The 20,605-nt window shown below is 37.6% G+C and overlaps 1 protein-coding gene across 7 annotated transcripts in view; it reads right to left on the bottom strand.

Moving 5' to 3' along the window:
- plecb (plectin b) overlaps window positions 1-20,605 on the bottom strand; it is a 133,388-nt gene that overhangs the window by 56,305 nt on the left and 56,478 nt on the right. For 5 of the 7 annotated variants that reach the window (XM_087805172.1, XM_087805173.1, XM_087805167.1 and 2 more), the window contains exons 2-3: window positions 4,783-4,844; window positions 461-550 (exon numbers count right to left, since the gene is read on the bottom strand). In XM_087805172.1, the coding sequence (XP_087661298.1) occupies window positions 461-550; window positions 4,783-4,844 (152 nt within the window). Of the gene's footprint in view, window positions 1-460; window positions 551-4,782; window positions 4,845-6,215; window positions 6,519-20,605 lie in introns of those variants that run through there. The other 2 variants (XM_087805169.1, XM_087805171.1) reach the window with 2 other exon arrangements.

The raw sequence follows: 20,605 nt of genomic DNA, 5'->3' as shown, positions 1-20,605 counted from the left end.
AATCGGACATTAAGTCCCAAGTCTGTCGTCCTTATTGACTTCATAGTGGTTCAGATGAGATGAGAAATCTCTACCATTATACCCATGTTTTATTTGATTATTCTTAACATATACAAGGACATCAACGCTTAATTATTTGAATTTTCAGTTGTATTTATTATGGAAGCCGTTCCATATCATCACATCTTTTATCAGGGAGAAGATGATGTTCATATTTGTGTATAAATTGTAATATCAGGGTCCAACAATGGAATATGAGAAGGCGTGAAATACTTTTGTGTGTCAGTGTTTATTTGACTTTCCAAGTGTCAATATTTTGCAGCTCTACAGGAAAGTAAGAACAGATGAAAGACGCTGAAACCGATGGCGACGACAAAGTTTTTCATTTTCATTTCAACGAATAAAATGATTAGTTGAGACAGAGACTCGTTTAGTTTGCATTATAGTAAGTGTGACTTACCAGCTTCTCCCCAGAGAGGACCTCCAACAAGGAGATCAGGTTATGTCCATCACGCAGGTCTTCGTACAGGTCTGTGACGTGATGTTGCGACTGTTGGAAGAGACGAGACCAGACATGAGTTTGTGTCGTTTCACACGAGTACGAAAGAAAATCTCATTCAGTTTCACGCTTCGATTCAATCGACTCGACGTGTCCAACGCACAAGCGTTTCTTCAGTGCAATTCTGCACAAATCTAGAATGTGTAGCCGTGAGCATCCGTGCATTTGACAAGATGATAGAGAGTGAAAGAGTTCATTCCAATTTCTTGCAACTTAATTATCTTTTTTCTACTAGTTATTTTGTCTAATGTTTGCAACGTTATGACATTTATTTTTAGTTGTTTTTTTGGCCAAGTGTTTGCTATTTTATAACCTTTTTTTTTAAATAGTTTTTTTCTCAAATGTTTGCCAGTTTATTACATTTTTTTAAATAGTTTTTTTGTCAAGTGATTTCTACTCAATGACCTTTTATATTATTTTTTGTCAAATTTTTGCGACTTAGTTACCTTTATTTTATTCGTTTTTTGTCTAATGTTTGCAACTTTATGACCTTTATTTTCAGTTGTTTTTTTGCCAAATGATTGCTAGTTTATTATCTTTTTTTAATAGTTTTTTTTGTCAAATATTTGATACTCAATGACCTTTTTTATAAACTATTTTTTGTCAAATATTTGCTACTCAATTACTTCTTTTTTTTTTGTCAAATATTTGCTACGCAATAACCTTATACATTTTTTTGTCAAATATTTGCTACTCAATGACCTATTTTTTTTTTAGTAGTTTTTGTCAATTATTTTGGACTAAGATCTCTGGAAAAAGGTGTCAATCTCAGCACCATCTTATCTGGTCCAGATATGAGATCACGGTTTACAAAGCATGCCACACCATAACTGTGCTCCAACATGCCTTCGCCTACCTCGGCCCGGACGCTCTGGATCGTTGGCCATTAATGCAAAATGTTAGGATGGGGGAAAAAAAAAGTACAGAAGGAGGTAAGAAATCACAGATTGAATTTAATCAGGAGGTTAATTCTAGGCAGTGATTAAACACTCAAACATTCATGGCATGACTTTTGCCAGGAGGTTATGAAAGCAGATGTGTTTCGGGTGTGTCTCGTCATGTCATGAGATGTGGAGATAGAAAGGAATGAAACATTAGTTTTGTGCTGCAAGTTACAACAGAAGAAAAGGAGGACCATCAACTCTGAAGACGAGGGAAGGTAATCTCATAGGTTTGAAGAGTTTTTCGTTATGAGACTTATGTGAAGAAATAAGTTCAATGAGGCGTGTTGTCTCAAATCTTTGCTGCTCAATGACCTTTATTTTTAGTTTTTTTTTTGGAAGATATTTTCTACTTAACGACACATTTTAGTAGCTTTTGTCTATTGTTTGCTACTCGATGACCCTTTATTTTATTTCTTTTGTCAAATGTTCGCTACTCAATTACCTTTTTATAGTATTTTTGTTGTCCATTTACTATTTATTTTGTCTAATGTTTTCTTCTCAATTACCTTTTTTTGATTGTTTTTTTGTCAAATGTTTGCTACTCAATTACCTTTTTTTTTTTTTTCTCAAATATTTGCTACTCAATTACCTTCTTTTTTTTTTAGTAGTTTTTGTTAATTATTGCAACTTAATGACCTTCAATTTTTGTTTTTAGGAAGAGAGGAATTATATCTGAATCAGATCTGTGATCTAAACTGTTTTAATAAAAGCAAACTGTTACAAGTCAAAAGATAAATAAACAACACTGATAATAAGTGGAAACAACCACCAGGGTTCAGTGTCTCCATGTGCATTTGTCAACAACTCTTAAAAGTCAAGTCTCCAACCCCCGGAATTTGTTACTGAGCCTCACAGTAAGAAAAATATATATATTTAATTTATGTTCTTTTGATTATTTTGGTGTTTTTTAAGATTGTATTTTCTCTAGCTAAGATGATTGTTTCACAGTCAAGTTCACTCAAAAAATAAAGCAGTGAAAATGAGTAAAACACAAAATGTTAGACACTTTATTGTCACAGTTTTTCTCTGAAGGTCAGTGAATAAAACGCCGATATTATGAGGAAATAAAGGTTGGAGAACCCTGATCTAGACGACTAAATACTCACTTAATAACCACCTGAAAGACCTCACTTGGTTTTCACCCTCATGTCTGACTTTTCTTCCGCTGATGTCAAAATCGTATGCAACGACTAACGATTTACTGAACAGTGGAAACGGCTCCATCGCTCTTTAATGGTCCCTGACGACCTTGCCAGACCTTCAGCCTTCACCCGTCGAACTTAACCGTTAACCATTCAATCAGTTTAAGTACGCAACGCATTCTAACACACCCTCGACTTTAACAGATGTCGATTGACGGCGACGGTAGATTACTAATCAATTCTGACTGAATTTTTCAAAGTCAAGCATGACTCAGAAAATGTTCTTAATGTTGAAATAACTTGAACAAATCCCATAGATCATCTTTAGATTTTTAAATGTCTGCTGCAAAGTTTAAATGTCAGGTTATGTTTTTTCTAGGATTCTATGAGAGAGTAACAGGGTTGAGTAAGTTAAGATAACTTTCTTCCTAAACTTTTTATTTTGGTTTTCAAAACTATATACTTCCTGTGTAGTTTAATTACAATTTTCAGTTTCGTTCTTTAAGTGATAGTTCAGCCCAAATACAAACTTTCCTAGTATTCTTCTCACCCTCATGTCGACTAATGTTGTTTTAGTTTCAGAATAATCTGTTTCTTTTTAGAGTTCTAGACAAAAATGTTTGTTCATTTTAATGACTGGAGCTCAGTTGTCTTCGTCTTCATCTTGGTCCAAAAAGACACTTAAAAACATCCAAATATATCCATACTGCTCGTCTGTAACCTCCCTCTTGTAGTGTCTACTGTAACCACTCGCAGCTCTGGCAAAATTTGAGTGTTTCCTGTCTGGGTAGCATGTTACCATTTTATCTTCCGCAACATACAACCTTAATATATAGACTTGTTTTTTCAAAACAATTCTTATCATGTGGAGAACACTAGAAGGAAGTTACAGACGAGCAGTATGGAGGTATTTGGATGTTTAATTTTGTCTTTTTGGACGAAGATGAAGACAAAGACAACTGAGCTCCAGTCACTACATTAAAATGAACAAACATTTTTGTCTAGAACTCTAAAAAAGAACAGATTATAATCCAACATTGGTGGACACGAGGATGAGTAGAGACTCAGATTGGAAAACTTGACTCCTCAACCTACAAGCTAACAAACCCATGTGCTACTGTTGGCTAAACCGCCACAGACGGCAGCATTTGACTGTTTTTTCCAGTCTGACTAAGCGAGTCCAGATGTGCATGAGTCACTCTGCACAATGCACAGTGAGTGCGCTTGTGTTCCCATGTACCGGTTGTAGAACACCAGGAGGCACTCTTTCAGATATTTCGGTCGTTTTTTTTGTCGGAGAAAATTGGTTGACGTCAGAAGAGCTTTTGTTACAGAAGCTCATTTCTCAGCCGTAATGAGAACTTTCAGAGTGAGACCCCTTCATGACCACCTGTGAATTAATGAGCCGTTCACTGGAGAGCAAACTGAGGAAGGTGACACGGGACGACCGGCGACTGACGCCTTTCAAAGCTCATCGACCGACGACAGAGTCAGATGTTCTGCTTTGTGCAAATCTACGCTTGTGTTGTGCAGGTAAAAAGGTGCAATTTCAATTTCATTTCTTGATACTATGAACAGGAACCCTGTAACTAAGTAACATGTAGCACCGCACCTCAAAAGTAGCAAACCTAAAACAATATAAAATTACACTTGATTGGTTCGGGTCATTGTTTCCCTTTTTTAAACCCTGGAAAAATGTACATTTGTTTGTTTTTTTGGGGGAAAATATTGGGGCGTTACCGTCATAAAGCTTCCCATTTGTGTTTGCTTTTATCACACGACTCATTTGTTCCACACAAATTTTTGTTAAATGTTTTTTTAAACGTTCGATAATGACAATAACAAGCAGAGAAATTTGAACATTTGTCTGGTATATATTTGTTCGAGCTGTATCACTAGTAATAAGGTGAATAGGTGTACAATTACGTTACATTTTTTGTAATTGTAGCATAATTACCAGCAATAACAAATGACATCAGATCAGATAATGAACAGAAAGAACCATTAAAGCATCATAGTCAGTAGATAATTGTTATATTCAAGCATGATAACAAGCCAAACATTCACGAGACACTTTGTATTTATTTTAACTGTATTTATAAAGAACAGAGAAGAACTAAAAAAGACACAAAATTACCTTAATCAGGTGTTTGTTCACCCATTTCGTGAAGGTCTTCTTCTGTACACGGTCGCGCTCGTCTACAAAGCAAAACGCAAAGATTAGACGAATATATTGATGATATACAATATCGAATATTCAGAAAAGGGTCTGGAGCATATCCCAGCTGCTCGGGGCGAGAGGCAGGGACACCTAGAACAAGTCTCTATTGACACACACCTATACAGAATATTTATAGTGTTGAGTTAATCTCTATGTGTTTGAGTTGTGGGAGGAAACCAGAGGGAAATATATGAACCCCACAGAGAAAGGGTTGCTGGATTCGAACCTGTAACCTTCTTGGCCGTATTCGGTCAAGGACACACAAAAAAGTTTTTAAGATGTTAAAAATGAATTTGCTGACCAAGCTTATTTTAGGTAAGAATGACAAGAGAAGAAGTTTATAATTAAAAAAAAAAAGGCTCAGATCACATTATCAGTGAATACGCCCTCAATGTTATGGCAACTCGGAACTTGCAAGATCTTGTCTGGCTTTATGACGACAGCGTTAGACATGCGAGCAGGAATCGGGGGGTTTGGCTTGAACATCACCGCAAAGACATTGGATAACCATTACACTGAAGCAACGCTCCCGACAAGACGCAGCAGGCCTCGGACAGATCCACACCCACTGAGACAACAGCCTGCACACGCCCGCACCGTCGCCCGGGACGACGGCTGACTGCAAGGTGTGTCGCGGCAACATCGACGACGGGAAAACAGGTGTTGAAATGATGATTGGGCTCGATCGGTATCAACCATTATTGACAAACACGACAGTAAAACCATCATTAATAAAACATATATGTTGTCGGTTAAATCGATTAGATATTCAAAAACTAATTAAGATTCAAGAAAACTCTCACAGAGACAGAAGTTTCTTCAGAGGTTCTTTCAACAGGGATTGTCCTTTGATCCCTCAAACCTCAATTTTGTCAAAGCCCCTTCTGCACAATGAGCCTCTTTTCCTTCTAAATATCAAGTTGTATATGTTGACACGGGTTGAACGACCTCACACACACACAGGTATCAAATGACAACAATCAGGTTTTCCCGAGAGACTTTGACGCAGAAGAAAGGCTTCTCGAGGGTCAGAAATAGACTTTAGGAGTAACAAATTCTCCACTTTATCTCGTTTGTTGTAATTTAATTTTCAGATTTGTTCACTCAAAGGAAGTCCAGTTATGAAAAAGGATGGTCTGTGAGGAAAGTTATGGTAAAACTACAAGCAAAACTTTTTTTTTATAGTACAGTTGACAAATAAAGAAGAACATTTAGTTTTTTTGTAGGGTCACCCATTTCCAAAATTAAAAAAACTTTTTCTAGAATAAATAAATGACTTTTTTCCCCCCAATAATCCACCAAATGAATGACAACAACAGCCCATCTTACAGCGGATAAATCACCAATACCTTTCCTGCCATCGGTTGCCTTCAGCATCCCCTGGTAGTGGTTCTCATCCGAGGGAACCCTCTCCCTGCCAAAGCCATCGGACGACAAATTCCTGAACTTCTGATGTTGGGGGTTCATGTCTGCAGCTCCTCACTTCAAGTCAAATAAATCTTCTCCTGTTGCTGTGCCTCTGGTGTGTGTGTGCCAGAATGCACAGAATCGACGTCTGACGGACACACCAAATGACACACACCCTCCTCCCCCTCACTCAATCACTTTTGCCCTCCTTCTTTCTTCCCTTTCCCTTTTTCCTCCTCTTGAGTAAATGTCGCCTGTGGGCTACAGAAGCCTGATGTGCGAGTGTGTGTTTAGCGGTACAGTGTGGTGGACTCGGGTGGGACGGGCACTGAACACACCCCTTCCTCTTGCATGGTTAGGCAAAGAAGGAGTAAATGAGGAAGGTGTGGTAACCTGCATGTGAGATGGAGGAGATAAAACACTCGCTGACTCACACCCGGTAATAAAGTCGTAATTTGAGGTATGTTCAAATATTTGCTGTAGGATAATTAGTGACTCAATAATCAGGCAGACTTTGTTAAACTAGAAATATATTAAAGAAATTAAAAAAATAAACATGATCCGTAGCAGAGTTTTCTCCAGTATCATGAAGGTACTTTAAAGAAAATATAAATGTATTTTCCTTGAAAATTAAAGCTGAAATAAACAGGACTTGAAAAAAGTACACATTTCTTTAAGGAAAGGTTACTGCCACGGATTTAAGTTAATATTTCCTTTACGCTCTAAACAACATTGAAGATGCAGGATCAGTGCAGAGAGTTTTAAAGTCTTGATGAACACCATTGTAGTCGTGGCCCTAAGAGCTCGTTGTGTATCAACGCAGAGAAATGGCAACAAACAAAAGTACTTAAAACGAAGGGCGACACAATAACGACACTTGTAAATAACAGCTCGTTTATCGCGTCATCCAAAGGGAAGAGATATAAAGCGGCTAGAATAATAATAATAAAACTATGAAACTTAAACTGAAAATGAGCAAATTACTTGTCGTTTCTTTGAATATAAATTCTTAAAAAATATATAGTTTAAGCTCTTTACAAATATTTAAATTTGCTTGGGAAGTTTTTGAAACTAATATGGAAAGTACTTACTTTTTTGAAAAGATGACAATCTACATAAGGAGGGTCTAATGTCAGTAGAGAGTCTAAATGGCAGATAAGAGTGGCAGTATTGCATCTTTATCTGATGTAGTGGTTGTTAAAAAACAAACAAAAATACTTTCATTGACTCCATCATTTACTTCAGTGAAGCAGTAAATTTCATGAGTTATTGTCATTAATCAGAGTTTAAAATAGGATAAATATAATTAAAAGGAAAAGAAAATAATGGGCGTGACTTCATTCAAGAAATGATTCATCTTTTTCCAAAACAATATTTTGTATTTTTATCAATTGATTATGTGGATGAAGGACTCAGAGCAACAGTTTATATTTGCTGTCAGGGTGAATCACACTGAACACTTCCTGTGTTGTGGCTCTGAATCTAAACATGCCAACGAACCACTTCCTGTGGAACAACAGCGGGGTTGCCATGGCGCAGCTGGTTTGAGATTCGTTGAAATGGTGATAAATCTGACTTTTTTTTCACAACTTCAACTCGATTGTGATGTGCGACACTGATACAGTTAAAGAAAGTATGACGAGTTAAATAAATGTTTAATAACCACTGTATCCAATCTTGACAACGAGTTCTTCTACTAGAGCTGCTCAAAATTCTTGCTTCATAGTTTTATATTAACTGTAGGTTAGAAAGATCCTTCTTGTTAAGACACCAGAATAAACTGTTACAATCGTCTAAAAGAGACAAACGCATGGAGTATAAGATCCAGATTGATTTGTGACATTTTCCTGAGTTTAGAGATTTTTCTCAGTTGAAGGAAACAGTTGTTTGCAGTGTAGTACTAGATAATAGTCCACCTGTGTCAAAGTCTAGGCATTTTATGTGGCACGCCAGACGGTTTTGCTCGAAGTCAAGTCGTTTTTGGTGACCTATTAAAAAGTTCAAGGATAAAGAAATGGAGATCGTTTATGTCTGCAATTAAACAAGGACTTCTAATAACGGTAAAACAGAAATATATTCGTTTTCGTGAAGAATTACAAACAACCAAGATAATCAAGATAAATAGAGAAAATCAAAAATCAAACTTTACATTTACAGAAACGTATACGGTCGAGTCGGCTGTTGATTGCTCGAGTTCGTCACCATCGTGGCAGACGATCTATTACAGAAATATACTTTCACCAACATGACTATGATCCCACAACAAAGATCGGGAGCAAGGTGTGTTGCATTGCTGCTGACTGTCATATACCCAGAAGATACTTTTCTAATATCTCCACCCTTGGCATCACATTAGGATCTCACAACAAGTCTTCCCTCGAGCAAGACCTGTATCGACACGAAGACACTTAATATCTTCACGGAACAGTGTCTGAGTCTTGGCTCCATTGGAGCCACGTTTACGAACTGGTAAGACACACCTTTGTTGGTACATAAGATGTCGAGGCAGGCCGAGGAATTCAGGAGTGGTACAAGAGTGGTTCTACCCATAGAAGGGAAAGGAAGCAGAACCTCCAGCGTGACTCATGTCAACCCAACGCTTCTGTTGTGCTTCTGTTTGGTCTCGGCCCTTCAGAAACCTCTCAGAGCAGGATGCCTCTTGGACCCAACGGGAAAACACCAGCAGGGGAACCCCTGTGGCTGCTGGAGCTGTGGAACATCTTAGTCATGAGATCTTTCCTCCCGAGCGGAGACGTATCATTAGGCTCTGAACATGCCCATTACACTGCTCCCTCGTCTGGCTTCATTAAAACCAGATGCACGACTTTAAAAGGTCCAGATTTGGAAGAAGATACGCTTTTGAGCCTCAATATAAGGGCGAGACAAAGTGGTGTTGTTGCTTTCTCACTTAACATAATACCATCACTAACTTGACCAGGCTTCTCTTTGGTCCGACTTCTTCGCTGATCACATTATTTAAGCAAAACTTAAAATGCCCAACAGAGTTAAGAAAGTCTTTAATCAACGGGAACCTTCAAGAGTCGTAGGAGACCGTCCTGATCTCAACCAGATCAAGATTTAATCCAACTACTTCCAATCACTTCTGCTTCCGGTGAGCCTTTGATCGGCTGCTTGAAACGTAAGCTCCTGCAATAATTGCCAAAAACAGTCGTTTTAACGACTACTTGTCCGGATTTTATGCTCATATCACTTAAGATATGTCTCAAGCATCTCGGATCTATGATCGTGATGCTCTTCTCAACATCAGAGAGTCGATGGAGGACTTCACTCGCGACAGTTACCAACGTCCGGTGAACGTGTTTCCGGCTCCGCTTCTCATCGACTCGGACTCTGTGGAATATCGTTTGATCTCTCGAGTACCGGGCGATTTCCACAAGGGATCGAGTCGGGCTGGAGTTCAGGTCAGGATGAGACGTGCAGTTGCGATTGCTCGGAACAACTCTGACGTCATCGAACGTCATCGATGTTTGATCGACATTCCTCTCACTGTGTGTGACGACACATCAGCGCTGCCGTCTGTCCAGACCTCAACGAAAGGTGGTAAGATTTTTTCATTTCCTCTCTTTAATTCGACTTTTACAACCGAGTTGAACTTCAGTGACAGCTGGTACCCACGTGACCGCTGTTCGCTTCAAAAGATCCCGCTCTGCGCGCCTGTCAGTGACGCGGCGTCGTCAGTGACGTCATCGGTGCTGAATGTGGGACTTCTTAATGTTCGCTCCATTACTAATAAATCCTTTATTCTTAATGATCTTTTCACAAGAGTTAATTTGGATTTATTATGTCTTTCTGAGACTTGGCAGAGAGAGGAAGAGTTTATTCATCTGAACGAACTCTGTCCAGTAGGGAGCGCTGTCCTGGGGAAGCCTCGCCTCTCTGGTCGTGGAGGAGGTCTTGCTACTGTTTTTAGGGAGAGTTGTTCTTGCAAAGTGATTCAGACACAGGAATTCACTTCCTTTGAGTCTCAGATGATCTTGGTTAGTTCTACAAGACCTTTCTATTGTGTGTCAATCTACCGTCCGCCTGGTCCTGCGGCGGTGTTCTTGAAAGACTTTAGTGACTTCTTATCTTCCATTATTCAGATGGAATCTGTTCTTATTCTTGGAGACTTTAATCTTCATGTTGATGACGTCACATCTTGTTCTGCTAAAGAACTTTTAACTTTAACTGAAGCCTTTAATTTTGAGCAACATGTTTCTGAACCCACTCATCAAAAAGGCCACATTTTAGACTTAGTTTTTACTCTTGGCCAGAACATTTCTAATGTATCTGTACATGATGTCCATCTGAGTGATCATTCTCTTGTCTTGTTCAACCTGGACTTCATCCCTGAACCTAAGCCTTTGAAAGTTAGGTCTCAGAGGCGTGTCATATCAGCCGATACTGCAGACAGTTTTTCTGCTATGTTTGACCGTCTTTCCTTTGATGACTGTCCAGATGTGGACAGTTTGATTCACTGTTACACTGATCATTGTGTTGAAATACTGGATCAAGTGGCACCTGTTAAATCGAACTTGAAAATTCAGAAAAAACGGTGCCCTTGGACAAATGAAGATCTCCTGAGTCTGAAGAGACTTTGTCGAAAGACTGAGCGTCTCTGGAAGTCTACTAAACTTGACGTGCACAGACTTCACCTCAGGGATCTGTTGACTTCTTACAATGAGATGGTAGAAACTGCTACATCTGATTACATCAGAAAACTGGTAGCAGCAAATAGGAAAAATCCCAAAGTTTTGTTTGACACGATTAATTCTCTCGTGTCTCATGCTCCTCAAATCACGCCGGTCTTCTGTGAAGCTGACAGCAATGCATTGTTGAGATTTTTCATTGACAAAATTAAATTGATCAAAGAGAAAATCTCTCCCCCTTTGTTGGGAACCCCTACTGTCTCTGAGCCCATCTCCTCCTCTTGGTCATCCTTCACTGCTGTATCTTTGGGTGATATTTCAGCACTAGTGAACAAGATGAAACCCTCCTCTTGCTCAGATGACGTCCTTCCTTGTAGGCTTTTTATCAAAGTATTTGATGTAATTGGCCCCTGGGTTACCAATATGGTGAACCTCTCCCTTTCCACAGGGGTTTTTCCCAATGCATTTAAACATGCCATTGTGGAGCCTCTGTTCAAAAAACCAGGCTTAGACCCAACTGACCTCAGTAATTTCAGGCCTATTTCTAAGCTCCCTTTCTTGTCCAAGATCTTGGAGAAGGTGGTGTCCGAGCAGCTGTCTTTGTTCCTGGATCAGAGCGACATCCATGAGAAGTTTCAGTCTGGCTTCCGTAAACATCACTCTACGGAGACAGCTTTATTGAAAGTGTCCAGTGACATCATGATGTCGGCTGACTCTGGTAAATTCACTGTTCTGGTTCTCTTGGATCTGTCGTCAGCCTTTGACACAGTTGATCACCAGATCCTGCTGAGAAGACTAAGGGATGAAGTGGGACTGTCTGGGTCTGTGTTAGAATGGTTCTCATCTTACCTTTCTGGGCGCAGTTTTAGTGTATCTGCCAATCAAATGAGGTCTGAATCGGCAGATCTGTTGTGTGGAGTCCCTCAAGGTTCTGTTCTGGGTCCTTTATTGTTTTTGCTGTACTTGATTCCCCTTGGTAAAATCATTCAGAGATTTCCAGATGTTTCTTATCACATTTTTGCTGATGACATCCAGCTCTACTGCTCTTTTGACCCAACTGAGCCCCAAAGGCTGAACAGCTTAGTCAATTGTTTGCTAGAAATCAAACAATGGCTGAGTGAAAACACTTTACAGCTTAATGTGGACAAAACTAAAACTCTGGTGATTGCTCCTGATGATAAGATTCCAGGGTTGAGTCAGTACTTGGGTGACTTAGGTCAGTCTGTCAAACTGAGCCTGAGAAACCTGGGTGTTGTATTTGATAAAGACATGTCTCTTGTTCAACACTGCAGAAAACTGACCGGAAACTGTTTCCTTCAACTGAGAAAAATCTCTAAACTTAGGAAAATGTTGTCACAACATGTTACTTCTCGTCTGGACTATTGTAACAGTTTGTTTTCATGTCTAAACAAGAAGGATCTGTCTCGTCTGCAGTTGATTCAGAACTCTGCAGCGAGAATTCTGACCCGCTCAAGTAGGAGAACTCACATTTCTCCGATCCTTAAAACTCTTCACTGGCTTCCAGTTTCTTTCAGGATCAACTTTAAAATTCTGGTTCTTACTTTCAGAGCTATTCATGGTCAGGCTCCTCCTTACATCACTGATCTGATCCAGCCTTACACCCCAGCTCGGTCTCTGAGGTCTGTGGATCAGAATCTACTTATGGTTCCACGCACACGGCTCAGGACCAGAGGAGAGAAATCTTTTCAGGCTGTTGCTCCTAAGCTTTGGAACAATCTTCCTCTCTCTTTGCGCTTGATGGAGTCTACTGACTCCTTTAAGAAACATCTTAAGACGTTTCTATTTGTTCAGGCTTTTCCTTGAATTTCACGAACTCCTGTGTTGTTCTCGGTGTTGTCTTGATCTTTGAAGTATGTACTGTTTTGAGTATTGTTTTGATTGTTAAAGCGCTTTGTGACCCTGGTCTCGAAAAGCGCTATATAAATAAATATTACTTACTTACTTACTTACTTACAACTATATCCACCTATAATCAATGATGGGGGTGACAAGTTATTAAACATGTAGCAACAATTAACAAGGGTCAACGATACATCGTGATAATGTGTTAACACAATATGTGTAGTATTGTCCGGTACTTGACTCTGGTGTTGTGATAGTGTAGTAACAAGGATATATATGTAGTATTTTCGAGTACTTGACTCTGGTGTTGTGATAGTGTAGTAACAAGGTTATATGTGTAGTATTGTCGAGTACTTGACTATGGTGTTGTGATAGTGTAGTAACAAGGTTATATGTGTCATATTGTCGAGTACTTGACTCTGGTGTTGTGATAATGTAGTAACAAGGATATATATGTAGTATATTCAAGTACTTGACTCTGGTGTTGTGATAGTGTAGTAACAAGGTTATATGTGTAGTATTGTCGAGTACTTGACTATGCCGTTGTGATAGTGTAGTAACAAGGTTATATGTGTCGTATTGTCGAGTACTTGACTCTGGTGTTGTGATAGTGTAGTAACAAGGTTATATATGTAGTATTGTCGAGTACTTGACTCTGGTGCTGTGATAGTGTAGTAACAAGGATGTGAGTGTAGTATTGTCCAGTACTGGACTCAGGTGTTGCGATAGTGTAGTAACAAGGATTTATGTGTAGTATTGTCCAGTACTGGACTCTGGTGTTGTGATAGTGTAGTAACAAAGATATACAGTATGTGTAGTATTGTCCAAACACACAACTTTTGCTGCGAAGGAGGTATCGACTGCAGAAGTTTAATTGCAACAGAAAAATGAACACATGCTGTGAATATTTGTATCTTAATTCTACAATTTGTTTAAACACACATTATTGAAATATAAACAGTAAAACAAAACTAAGGAAAGAGAAAAAAAGATTTTGCAAGCCAAAAGCTAAAAAAGAAAAAAACAAAAGACAAAAAAATAATCAGTGCTGTCGAATATCGATACAGTGTTGCCGAAAAAGGATGTCGCCAGGTATTGCCATATCGATGTTTGCTAACACCCCAAGCAACTACATTATCTTTTGCAGTAACAAGTGCTGGAACTATTTACTTTGTCAAACCCATAACCCGCTAATCATAAATGTGATGTGATCTAGTGATGTGTTGACGAGGCCTCATGATACAGCATCAGTTGCTTGAAACTGTATCATTACATTGTCTTAATTTGAATAGACCACTAGATGTCACTCTTAGTTTGAAAATGATGTCAGGTATTAGGTAGAGTTATTAGATCAGAGACAAATAATATAATGCAGAGTGGTCTTTAAAAATTAAGACACTGTATCATGAAACGGTATCAAACACCTGATGCTGTATCATGAAACGGTATCAAACACCTGATGCTGTATCATGAAACAGTATCGAACAACTGATGCTGTATCATGAAACAGTATCAAACAACTGATGCTGTATCATGATACAGTATCAAACAACTAATGCTGTATCATGATACAGTATCAAACAACTGATGCTGTATCATGATACAGTATCAAACAACTGATGATGTATCATGATACAGTATCAAACAACTGATTATGCATCATGATACAGTTTTAAACAACTGATGCTGTATCATGATACAGTATCAAACAACTGATTATGCATCATGATACAGTTTTAAACAACTGATGTTGTATCATGATACAGTATCAAACAAGTGATATTGTATCATGATACAGTATCAAACAACTGATGTTGTATCATTATACAGTACCAAACAACTGATGCTGTATCATGATACAGTATCAAATAACTAATGCTGTATCATGATCCAGTATCAAACAACTAATGCTGTATCATGATTCAGTATCAAACACCTGATGATGTATCATGAAGCCTTATCAACCCATGACCATTACAATGGAATTATTTTAATTTATTGTAATCACTTATTTTTGTTGTTTATCATTTGTTGTATACACTTTTTTTAATCGATAATTTGACTTTAATTAGTATTTGACATCACACTACGTCTCACTGGCCCCTGATTTATTTTCCTGAAAACCAAGTCATAGAGAATATTTCTTTAGTAACGAGTTACTTTGAAAGTAACAAATAACTTAAAGTCATTTTTGTAAGAAGAAAATAGTAACAGTGAGTTACACATTTAAAGTTTCCCAACACTGTCTATAAGTAAAGAGTATGAATGTCATAGTGTGTAAAACAAAGAAAAATAAGTGAGTATTTATTGTCCCACGTAGAAAATGAAAAGAAAAATACAATTGTTTTAAATTATTTGCTTTATAATTAAAATAAATTGTTATCATGGTGTTATTATGTTTTATATGTATACATAAAATGAGAATACTGTTTATGTAAGCAATAGTTAGTAAAGCACACACCTTCATAGCACTTTTTTTTATCTCAGATATTTCTAAATGAAAAGGTTGAGTCAACACAACAGGCCAACACACCCAAAAGAGCAATGGAATGCTGATAAATGCATGAGTAACTCGGACACACCCCTGGATTAACATCAATGATCTTCTGTGGAGAGACGTGGGATAAAGAGGAAGTGCAACAGAAATTAAGTTCAAACTGTAAACACACTTTAGAGAAAGAACAGAAACTTAATTAAAATGAGCAAAAATTATTTGATTAATAAATATCTTTACTGATGAAATAAAGTGATGAAATAATAGGTTTTTTTCTTTACTACGTCAAAAGTGACACAAAAGTTGAAATATGTTGTGTTATAAAAGTAGACACAAAGGTTTACTAGTCGAAATGACCAGTGGATCAGTGGGAGCAGCTGAGTCTTGAAATAGATCAGTGATGATCCTCACAAGCCTCTGGAAAGATGAAGATCTTTGGTGGAGGTCAACCTTTGGTCCAGCATTGTTTTACACGACGTGGTGATTGACGCGCGGAAGAGAAAGAAAACGGGATTTGTCTCCCTCTGCAGGTGAAACGCAGAATGACATCGAGGCTGGAAAGTACACGTTTGAATCAAAGTAAAGATGAATATTATTTCATTTTTAAAACCGATTAAACTTAATTAATTTAAATGATACAATCCGATTAGGTTTTTACGTTAAAGCTCCAAGATAAATATCCTAAAAGCTCCTTCTGTGCAGCACAAAGACACAACTGTAGTGTTTTTTCCTCGCGTGGCTGTTGGTTTTAATCCAGCTTCAGGGTCATTCTTAAGAAAACTCAGAGACTTCAAGAAGGTTTTGTGTTGGATTGTCAGCGAGAGAAATAATCACAAGTTTCTAAAACCGAAACCAACAATTCTAAATCAATATAATTACAAACTACTCAGCATTTTATATATATAGTGATGTTTAAATACCAAACATGGTGATTTATTATGAGACTCGATCTTTTCCATGTCTCACCCACTGGAGGTTTATTCCTGTGAACGTGGGGGAGAAAAAAAAAAAAAGCGGAACCGGAGATATACGTTTCCATGGCAACGCGCGCAAACAGAGAGCAGCGTTTGGCGCATGCGCGCAAGGAGCTGTGAAATTAATTTAGCGGTTGACGCAACACAACGAATTGTTTTTTTTTTTTTTTTTTTTTATCTCAAATTGGTGTTAAATATAAACAAATGGTTTAAACTACGTTCTCAATATCACAGAAAAATATATGAACATTGATGTAGATATTTTTTTTTATATATATTTTTTTAAATCGAGGATTAATGTGAAGTCAATCCGATGTATTCAAATAGTACATGAACGATTAATACTTGACCGTGTTTACTTTGATGCTTCGTGCATCTATTGTGATACAAATATGTTGTTTGTTTCCAAATATAGTAAACCAGGTCCAGGAAACTTTAGGTTTTTGAAGTTTTGCGTCGTATTTTACAGACTAGAAGTAAATTAACATTGGTACTTTAGATGATAGTGTACTATTGGTATATTTTTGTAAACTTAACTATATACTCTGGATCTAGTACACTTGTAATATAGTGATGAGTATACTTCAGTTAAATCAAATTTAGTCAAAAGAAGTATCAAATTGATCACAATCAGAAACTTTGATTTCCAGTGTTGTAAACACACAAAAAAAAACCTTTTTGTTTTGACATTACAGAATTAAAGAAATAAATAATATTTATACAAATAAAATGGGATTATTAAACAAAAATGAATTTAAAAAAATAAAATATGTTACATTTAATACACAATAAATCTTAATACACTACGAGTACATAAACTGTTGTGTACTTACTATGCTTAGATATACTTGGGAAAAAAAAAGCCATTTAACACCATTTAGAAAATGGATTCAAAATATTGGAATTGTAGTTAAATTGTAATTTAAAGTATTGGCTTTGAGAAATTAAGGTAAGGTAACATTTTATTGATCCCTCAGGAGGTCTCCTTCGGGAAATTGTTTAAATTAAAACATCAGTATTTTATCTTTGGTCTTAATACATGTTTTTGAAATGTCCTGCAGTTCTTTGTTTGATAACCTGTCGAAGTGCGATTACCATCTTGGTTGATCATGTTCAACATTAAAAAAAAATAGATATTTCTGCAGTTGATCATTTACAAAGAGACAACACAACAAGCTACGATACATACCTCGTGTTTCTCTCATGCTGAGCCCAATGTGTGTATTTCTCAGCTTCAATTTGACGATCTATTTCTTACTTTTAAACCGTAACGAAGAAAACATGCACAACCATTTAACACACTTAATAATACAACAAGTGAACTGGGGAACATGTCAATCCTCCAAAGATCAGCCCGAGTCTGACCCGAGGGACACAAATCTTCCTCAAAAATCATACATTTCCAACAAACTCACCCATGCAACACATGCTGCAGTACAAGAACCTGCTCCGCTCTTCGTGTGCGACTAATCCCGGCAGATAATTCTCACGTAAAAGATTCCAATTGGAAGCCATTCTGGACCCAGATCTACAGTCACCACCCGAGACACTCCTGTCGCTGAACCATCTGGTGACCACAGACTTGAAAAGGAACTTTCAACAGGTGAAAGCGACACTGGTCGTCCAGCCCACTCACAGTATTTACTTAAAATACAAAAGAACATTCAGCTTTTTTTCATTTCTTTCATCCTGTATCCTTTCTTTTTGACTCAAAAGACCTGTCGGTGGACGAATACAAGAATTTAAAGCATCATTATAAAACAGGGATTATTTACGTCTCTATTTCTCTGCCTTTGTTCTGTAACAAGCAAGACAAATTCGCAGCAATTAAATTAAATTAAATATATTTACAAGAGTTTAAACTTAATTTCCCAGTCGTCGTGGTGATGCTGTCGCGGGTTCAGGACGTGACAATTTACGACGACCCACAGCTGAACCGTCCCCGGGCCACTTTTAAAAGGGAAAGTGACCTAAATATGTCCACTTCTCACCTTACGAGCCGCGACCTCTGACCTAGGAACAGAACCGGAAGAGCTGTGATGTAGCACACGTCAAACACACGTCAAACACACACCTCCATCACCCAAGAGGCATTTTTTATGTGACGTTTTAGTGAGGTTCTCTTACACAAATATTACTCTGGGCTTCCTCGTAACTAGTGTCGGTTTCTGTACCATAGATAGAACTAGAACACGGGGAACCTTAAGTCAAGATTAAGATTTTTTTATTTGTGTCAATTTTGTTCATCGTGTTAATTGAATCGAAAGTTGAATTTTTAAATAATTATTATAATTATAATTATTATTATTATTTAATTTTTTTCCTAATGGTTGAGCCGGCACGCTGCGTCGCAGCCTACTCCCATCAGTGTGTGGGTAAATGTAGTGTAAAGTGCTGAATAAGCATAGAAAAGAGCTATATAAGTAAGAGCCATTTACCACAAGAGGCCATTTTTCCTCAGGGGCCACATAATATAATGTGACTGCTGTAAGGTAAAATAAGGAAAATATTAAATATATATATATTTTTTAATCGATACGCTTACATCATTTTCGGAAATATTTGAGGAGAAAATTAATTTAGGTGACAACTTGTGATTGTTCCCCACTCTATTGGTTGAATAAATAGAACTGATTAACACGACTGTATCCTCTCTTCCTCGGTCATTACTGGGATCTTTCTCAAATTTTTGTCTAAATAAAGCCCATGAAATAATATAATAAAGCTAAATAAGTTAAAGTTGTTATTCTAATGTATATCATTTAATTTGTATAGATTTTGTATTCATATATGATTAAAAAAACAAACAAATTTTAACAAAAAAGGAAAAAAAAACAGCAGAAGAAATAGAATACATTTAAAAAGTAGTATCTAAAATTTGAAATGAATAAATAAAAATGCAATTGTTGCTTAGCTTTGATAAGTAGACAATGATTCAATGTTTTAGTTTACTATTAAGATTCAAATATTCACAACGTTTATTCATTTGCTGTTCATATGCTTGGTGAATGTGCTGCAATTAAACCTCAGGCCACCAGTTGGCAACATATGACGTTTACTGCGCGTCAAAGAAACAAGAAACCGATGAAATGACAGCGATTAGTGAAAAAGAAAGGAAACACCAGAGTCCAGCAGCTTTTAAAGATGATGTTTGGACTCATTTTAAAACAAAGTTTAAAGTTAAATCAAAAACTGACTGATACTGGATATTATATGTTGCTCCAGGTTGTTTGAGATGTTAATGCACTTCATTGTTTATGCTCAATTCTTAGTTGTAAAAACCAGAAAAAAAGTGTTGTTTCTTTAAAATAAACTATATATAGTTTTTTCTACAGTATTGCAATATATCACAATATATATTGTATTACAAGATTCTCGCCAATACACAGCCCTAGTTTAAGACCAACATAATCCATTCCAACAATCTCCCAATTTTTCTTTAACATGTATTTATTATTTCAAATCCCTGATGTTTGGCCGGTGTTTGATTGATTCCAACAGCGCTGAATGAGTAACACTCGGCCTGTGTGAGCAGTAAACCCATGATGTCACTGTGTACAATACAAGCCGCGAGTGTTGAGAAATCCCAACTGGGGGTCAAAAGGTCTATAAATAAACTTGTGTTTTTGAGATATCATCTGGTGGCCCTCGTCGTAAATCAGCCGATGAAAGATAAAAAAAAGTGGTGAATCATGAAGGATTCAATTCCACTTGAAGTTGATTCACAGGCCTGTGATTGACATGTTCATCGTCAAATTAAATTGATGAAGGCCTTGTTGGCAGAAGGATCCATAAAACATTTCCTCGAAGCAATTTAAGCTCGTGCTAACATCGAATCCGACATCTCAGCACGACCGAGGTGCTCGACAGACACTGTAACAATGTAACGACTAAGCCCTTGGGGAGAGAACCGGCCCATTTTAGCCGCCGGTGGAAGTGAAAACAAACGTGGACGAAAGGTCAAAGTTGAGCCACAAAATGCCGAGTGATGCACCCAGTGTTCAGCCAGGGTGTTTTTCCCTCCCGACCTTTCCAGCGACCCCATTCCTCCAGGGTTGTGAAAGAATGTAAGCATATATAGCCCCACCTACAGCAACACATGTTGGTCACGTTTCGTCCGGCAATAAGCGATAGGTCAAACTAGGGATGTGGCGAGACAAGAGCTGTCATCGTGCAGAAATGATGCCAGAGGAGAAAAAAGAAAGAGGTACAGCTAAGACCAGAAATCCCCCATGACGGGTCTGGACTGGGAAGAACAGATCCAGGGAAGCTGCTGCTGCATTTTGACTTTGGAGATAAATGTTTTTAAACATGGTCGCATAGACGTGTTAAACTCATACGGCTCCTCAGAT

Source organism: Callionymus lyra, chromosome 13 (assembly GCF_982586985.1).
Source record: "Callionymus lyra chromosome 13, fCalLyr1.hap1.1, whole genome shotgun sequence".
Classification (NCBI taxonomy): Eukaryota; Metazoa; Chordata; class Actinopteri; order Syngnathiformes; family Callionymidae; genus Callionymus; species Callionymus lyra.
This window is presented reverse-complemented; position numbering and strand designations above follow the sequence as displayed.